This window comes from Mizuhopecten yessoensis, unplaced genomic scaffold, assembly GCF_002113885.1.
Source record: "Mizuhopecten yessoensis strain PY_sf001 unplaced genomic scaffold, ASM211388v2 scaffold10755, whole genome shotgun sequence".
NCBI lineage: Eukaryota > Metazoa > Mollusca > Bivalvia > Pectinida > Pectinidae > Mizuhopecten > Mizuhopecten yessoensis.
Genome location: NW_018408705.1, coordinates 624,488 through 632,277, shown reverse-complemented (window position 1 = coordinate 632,277; position 7,790 = coordinate 624,488). Strand labels below are relative to the sequence as shown.

Sequence of the window (7,790 nt, the reverse complement as noted above, 5' to 3'; positions counted from 1 at the left end):
ATCTGTAGGAGTAATGCCACTCACAGTACAGCTAGGGATGTTGCTAATTTTGTAGGAGTAATGCCACTCACAGTACAGCTAGGATTGTTGCTAATTCTGTAGGAGTAATGCCACTCCCAGTACAGCTAGTGATGTTGTTTATTCTGTAGAAGTAATGCCACTCACACTACAGTGAGGGATGTTGCTTATTCTGTAGGAGTAATGCCACTCACAATACAGCTAGTGATGTTGGTAATTCTGTAGGAGTAATGCCACTCACAGTACAGCTAAGAATGTTGCTAATTCTGTAGGAGTAATGCCACTCCCAGTACAGCGAGGGATGTTGTTAATTCTGCAGGAGTAATGCCACTCACAATACAGCGAGGGATGTTGCTAATTCTGAAGGGGTTATGCCACTCGCAGTACAGCTAGTGATGTTGTTAACTCTGTAGGAGTAATGCCACTCACTGTACAGAGTAATGCCACTCACCATACAGTGAGGGATGTTGTTAAATATGTAACCCCCTCCCACTTAGTCAGGGGGTATAAAGTTATCACATTGTCAGTGCTTTCGTCAATCCCTCTGTGTGTTTAGTTCTGTCTGTCTGTCCATTTGTCATGTTTTAGTTTCTGTGCAATAACTACATTTAAAATAGATGTTCATTGTCAAGGAAATTTAGTTAATGTTTACATATTGACATGTTTAAGGAAGAATTTGATTGTGAATTTGATCTGCGCAGATTAAGGCATACTTAATGAGGTTACAAACTTGTGATTGGCTAACCAGTTTCTGGGCATTAACAGCCCCGATAATGGGTCAATTTCAATGGAATGTGGTATGCACATACAGGTTGACATGTCTCAGGCCAAGCTCTATTATAAATGTGATTTGTGCATATTTACGCATACTTAATGAAGTTAGACATTTGAGATTGGCTAATTGGTTTCCATGAAATAACTACCCTACTAATGTGTCAATTTCAACCAAAATTCCTTATGCACATTTACACACAGTTGATAAGGTTACAGTAGACTATAGGTAATACATGACCTGAAAGCAGGGGATAAAAATTCCACAAATTTGCTTGTTTTAATGGAATTCACTGCAGTTGAAGTTGCAGGATTTACATATGAGTGTAAGGCAACATATATCATGTATATAAAGTGGTAAAGACTTAAAGGAGACTTCATTTTTCAGGTACTTGCATCTGATGGGGTACATCATGTACTTTGACGAGGATATGGGTCTGGATGGTCCCCATCGCTTCAAAGACCACACAATCATCATTGACCCACAATGGGTCATCTATGCCTTCCGCAGACTCATCACAAACCCAAAGAACATTGAAGGCAGAGGCTCCAAGAGAATGGTGATGTGGGAAAATTATGTTACAGATGGCCAACTCACCACACCCTTCATTAATGAGTTGTGGAGGGGAGGGAAAGAAGAAATGGACAAGGAAGACTTCTTACGCTACAAAGATACTCTACTCATGGTAATGGAGAGACTGGGACTCCTAGCACCTCCTGTAGCCTTCAGGTCCCACACAGACTGCCCTGAAAATCTAGATTATTACATTGTTCCAAGCATGTTGTCTGATGTTGATCAGACATGGGTGGACAATGTCCTTGAATCAGATTCCTTACAGAGAACGGCAACACTTCGTCTTACATTAGGAAAACAGTTCATCTCCCTTCCAGTCTTTCATAAACTGCTAGCTGCTTGTTTGACCAGATTTAAAATTGCATCAAATCTGGATGTACCAGAAAGCAACCACAAGATGAACTGTATCAAGAAAGGTTTCGGCTGTTTAGAAGTGACAGCGGCCTGGACAATGATTTTGTCATATGACAACTCAGCGATCAATGTAATACTGTTTACATATAGCAATGATGACTCCTGTATCAAAGCAGGTGTGGGATTGAATGTGCGCACATTCCTAGAAGAAACAATTATTGAGGTCCTCAGACTGCAGGGACAAAACACAAAAAATCTTGCCTGCAAGTATTTTCTTTGCTTAGGTACCTCAAAAGCAAATCAAAAGGTAAAGTTTGTGCGCAAGGAAGATATTGACAATATGGGACAAGATGAGCAAATCTTCCAAGCAGAAGGTAGATATCTGCGAAAGACAGACCTGAAGCCCTGGTTCTGTAGCGAGGAGGAGGTGGTAAGTATTGTGTTAAGTTTAGTGTTCAAACTGGAACTAGGGGGTGGGGGGCCATATATAAAAGGAGATGGAAACATGCAAGGCCAGACCGGGGTTCTAACCCGAGACCCTCCAAACTACCTGGTCGCCAACGACCCAGTCCAGTTCCGCTACAATCCTCCCTCCTTTTTGCTAAGGCTATGCCCCCAAAGACACAACCATTTACAAGCCAGGTTCTGGTATTTCCTTGCCAAGTGTACACTCAATGCTTGAAACAAGGGCTGGTCACCGGCAGGCACCACTGTAACAGGAGATGGGGAAAATGCTTGGCCAGACCAGGGTTCGAACCCAGGACCCTCCAAACTCTTGATGGATGCTCTACCAATGTGTTGTGTTTTCAAAAAAGGTCATAATTGAAAACAAAGGATATGAAGTTTTGGCTACTCAAATTACTGATCCTGATCGTGTAAAGCATGTGCATGATACATAGTGTCAAGGTCACATTACTAGCTTTGGCAAGAGATTATTTTCTAGAGAATCCGACTAGAAAATGGGGTTTTGGGTTCAGGATCCAACAAACACATATTCTTTCAGTAATTCTTTTTTTTATCACAGTGTTTGTGGATTTTATTTTTAATTTGGACCTATGGATGGAGAGCTAGTTAATCAATATATTAGATCCTTGTCCTTGAAATGGATCACATCAGGAACCAATGTACATTGTATAATTATAACTATAATCTTATTTTCCTCTTGATTTACAATAACATTTTAAGATATTCTTTCAAAAATGTTCTGTAATGAGGTTTGATATAGTATATATCATATTTATAAAATCTGTGGAGGAATATTCAAGGTTCAAATTGTGACACTTTGCAAAAGGAGGTGGCCATGTTGTTAGGCTTGAATGCAGTGCTAATTTGATTTGAATATTTAATGTTGAAAAAAAAATGCAAGTAAAATGTTATACAGTCATGCCTCATAGTTCTTAACATGTGATGAGGGGCTTATTTTAGGTAGAAAATATGTAATGAACTCTTTTTGTTTCAATTACAGGGTAATCCCATTCCAGTGGCATGTAAGTAGTGTTTCAGACTTTTTTTCACTAATTCAAGTGTACTGATAGTGGAAATCCAGTATGTAGATTGTGTAAATCAATTTTTTTCTTTTTTTTCTGTCATTTTAATATTACTGTCCCATATATCAGTAGTTCAGAAAAACAAAAATTGACAAGCGATATTGCTGATGTCATGATGTAATTTTGGGGTCTCCATGGAGCAAACAACTATCATTATTCAAATAATTGAATTATTATTGAAATTATTGTTTACACTTTACGGAAGAAAGAAGGATATAGTTTGTGTGTAAAAAGGTGCTGTTTAGTCATAAAATGTATGACTAAAGTATAAGTCTGAGCATCAAAACGACACAATATATTTGCAGCCACCATTTATCCAGACGGTTACCATGGTGACATAAACTGTGATAAAAGAACACTCATCCTTTTAATATGCATGCATTCAAAGTAGAAAAATAATTTTCTGTTTTACAGATTTCCTGCCGCCACATTATCAGAACCTTAGCCCAAGCGATTTACACCTGTCACGGATCAGTAGCTGTATGAGCCTGAAGGACAAAATGAGTTTTGGTTTGGAGCTAGGACTTGAGAACCACCATATCACTACCATCCTGAACGACTGCAAAGGAACGGTAGAACAGGCCTACCAAATTTTGGCTAAGTGGAAGATGTTGCATAGCAAGGGCAAGATCGGCGACATAATCAAGGCCATGAAAAAGCTGGGACTAGATTGTAAATTCTTCTACAAAAAGGGGAAAGTGTTTGACTGATCAGGCAATTCAGACAACATGTTCACATTGACAAGTTTCAGTTGAAGAATCTGAAATATTCTGGTTGTGCAGTTCGCCAATAGGTGCCTGAAACAAAGCATGCTGATTGGACTGTTTCACAAAAGGTTACTAATAGGTAACACATTCTGATTGGATAGTTAGCAACAGGTGACATTCTCTGATTGAACGGTTCATGACAGAAAACACTATTGGATTGGACAGTTCAACCAAACTGTGACTAAGATATAAGACAATGTGGTCAGACAATTCAATACAAGTGACTGAGATAGCACAACAGGATTGGCAGCAGCTTCAACAGAAGCTTCAATGTATATAATACAGTCTCATGTGTTAACCTGTGTATGCCTAAATCCCAGTGTCAGCTTCACAGTTAACGTTGTCCTAGGGAGACACATGGTGGATAGTATTACAATGTACATGTATCACAAAGTATACAACACCCAAGGGATGTTACGCCAGTATGTATGACAACAGTTAGACAACTGTAGGATGTCATTGTTACTAGATGTATGACAACAGTTAGACAACTGCCTAATAGGATGTCATTGTTACTAGATGTATGACAACAGTTAGACAACTGTAGGATGTCATTGTTATAGATTATGACAACAGACAACTGTAGGATGCCATTGTTACTAGATGTATGACAACAGTTAGACAACTGTAGGATGTCATTGTTACTAGATGTATGACAACAGACAACTGTAGGATGCCATTGTTACTAGATTATGACAACAGTTAGACAACTGAAGGATGTCATTGTTACTAGATTATGACAAAGTTACAATATATAGGACAAAGTTTAAGACACTTGAGGGATGTTATGCCAGTAATGAGTATATATGACAAAGTTACAATATATGTAGGATAAAACTGGGGGACGTCATTGTTACAATATGTAGGACAAAACTGGGGAACGTCATTGTTACAATATGTAGGACAAAACTGGCAGACTTCATTGTTACAATATGTAAGACAAAACTGGCAGACGTCATTGTTACATTATGTAGGACAAAACTGGGAGGACGTCATTGTTACATTATGTAGGACAAAACTGGAGGACGTCATTGTTATATTATGTAGGACAAAACTGGCGGACGTCATTGTTACATTATGTAGGAAAAAACTGGCGGACGTCATTGTTACATATGTAGGACAAAACTGGAGGACGTCATTGTTACATTATGTAGGACAAAACTGTAGGACATCATTGTTACATTATATATAATAAAGTTTTTATATCTGGTGGATGTTATAGCAATATGTATGGAAAAGCGTAGATAACTGGTGGATGTTATAACAATATGTATGGAAAAGCGTAGATAACTGGTGGATGTTATAACAATATGTATGGAAAAGCATAGATAACTTGTGGATGTTATAACAATATGTATGGAAAAGTGTAGATAACTGGTGGATGTTATAACAATATGTATGGAAAAGCATAGATAACTGGTGGATGTTATAACAATATGTATGGAAAAGCATAGATAACTGGTGGATGTTGTAACAATATGTATGGAAAAGCGTAGATAACTGGTGGATGTTATAAGAATATGTATGGAAAAGCGTAGATAACTGGTGGATGGATGGAAAAGTGTAGATAACTGGTGGCTGTTATAACAATATGTATGGAAAAGCATAGATAACTGGTGGATGTTGTAGCAATATGTATGGAAAAGCGTAGATACCTGGTGGATGTTATAACAATATGTATGGTAAAGCGTAGATAACTGGTGGATGGATGGAAAAGTGTAGATAACTGGTGGCTGTTATAACAATATGTATGGAAAAGCGTAGATAACTGGTGGATGTATGGAAAAGTGTAGATAACTGGTGGATGTTCTTGTGTAAAAGAAGAAATGTTTTAAAACCTTTTTTCCAGATTGTTAATTGTATACAAGATAATTTAACAACACCAGTGAAATATTTATATGTTTAGTTTTTATAAATAGCATGACATCAACTCTGTCATCTTTATCAGGCAAATGACTGGTTAAGCACACGTATGTAAATATGTACAGAATGATGATATAATCAACAAGTCGGTACTGCACTAACAATGTGTACACTTATGTGTTATTAATGTAAGAAATCTAATCTGATGAATATCTTGCAATGTTTTCTTCAGGTGTTTTATCTCTGGGATGGACCAGGATGTGTGGAGTGTATTGTGGATCAGTGTTGTTTATATGTAAACAGACAAAATCTGTATACTAGGTAAAAAGGTCTTCATGGCATTTCAAGGCCATAGCATTGTAAATATTTTTGTACCTGTAGGATTGCATCTAACACCTGATTTTGTTTTCAGTACCAGGGTACATACATTTTTACAAAAACAAACCCTTTTGTTACTCGTGTTGTTAAAAGCATAATTTATAAAGGTAATTTATTGAGGCATTATCAACATTTTGAATACAATAAATTTATATTTACTGGGGAGTTGGAAGTTATAGCATATCTATATACATGTTATGTTGACATGCAACCTTATTCTGTTAAATATATATGATGTCATTCACCTATAAACCTGTCTATCATCTTTGATGAGATTTTCCGTTCATATGAAACATCCATGGAGTGAGGCGGTGTATAGTTATAAGGTGTCCCCCTGCCGGTGGGGATGGCTGAAATCTTTAAAAGACACATAAATACTAATCAGTAGTTCAGGTATTGTATGCATGCTGTGGTAAACGGTTACATTATCATGCTTGGTGGACAAGGATCTATGTGTCTCGCCCCAAGATGTACTTGCCCATATTGTTGATGACAACACAAGCTGGCATGCCCCATATTTAGCTCACCTACCCAGAGGGCAAGTGAGCTTATGTCATGTTGCGGCGTCTGTTCTCCGTCCTTCCATCATCCGTTCTTCGTCGTCCGTCAACTTTTGCTTTAAACGACTTCTTCTGAAGAATAGACAGGATGAGAATCATGATATTTGGCTAAAGCTTCATTGGTTAGAGCCTGACAAAGTTTGAGAACAAAAATTACCTTGACCTACTTTTAAGGTCACAGGGGTGAAATATTTCAAATGCTTCAAACGACTTTTTCTTTAGAACTGAAAGGTATAGAATCTTCATAATTGGCTGGTAGCTTCTTGGGATTGAGCCTGACAAAGTTTAAAAATGAAAATTACCTTGACTTGTTTTCAAGGTCACAGGGGTCAAATATGTGAAACACTTTCAATGACTTCTTCGGAATAATCTAAAAGTATAATATTTGGCTGGTAGCTTCCTGGGATGGAGCCTGACAAAGTTAGCTTTTAGTATTAGAGTATAATATTTGGCTGGTAGCTTCCTGGGATGGAGCCTGACAAAGTTAGCTTTTAGTATTAGAGTATAATATTTGGCTGGTAGCTTCCTGGGATGGAGCCTGACAAAGTTAGCTTTTAGTATTAGAGTATAATATTTGGCTGGTAGCTTCCTGGGATGGAGCCTGACAAAGTTAGCTTTTAGTATTAGAGTATAATATTTGGCTGGTAGCTTCCTGGGATGGAGCCTGACAAAGTTAGCTTTTAGTATTAGAGTATAATATTTGGCTGGTAGCTTCCTGGGATGGAGCCTGACAAAGTTAGCTTTTAGTATTAGAGTATAATATTTGGCTGGTAGCTTCCTGGGATGGAGCCTGACAAAGTTAGCTTTTAGTATTAGAGTATAATATTTGGCTGGTAGCTTCCTGGGATGGAGCCTGACAAAGTTAGCTTTTAGTATTAGAGTATAATATTTGGCTGGTAGCTTCCTGGGATGGAGCCTGACAAAGTTAGCTTTTAGTATTAGAGTATAATATTTGGCT

General features: G+C 37.8%; 1 protein-coding gene across 1 annotated transcript; it reads left to right on the top strand.

Annotated features, from left to right (window-relative positions):
• Positions 1–1,181: 1,181 nt before the first annotated feature.
• Positions 1,182–4,307, top strand: LOC110462162. Its single transcript, XM_021516004.1, has 3 exons — positions 1,182–2,147; positions 3,183–3,204; positions 3,679–4,307. The coding sequence occupies exons 1-3, from the start codon at positions 1,191–1,193 to the stop codon at positions 3,972–3,974; spliced, it is 1,275 nt and encodes a 424-aa protein (XP_021371679.1). The 5' UTR covers positions 1,182–1,190; the 3' UTR covers positions 3,975–4,307.
• Positions 4,308–7,790: the final 3,483 nt, after the last annotated feature.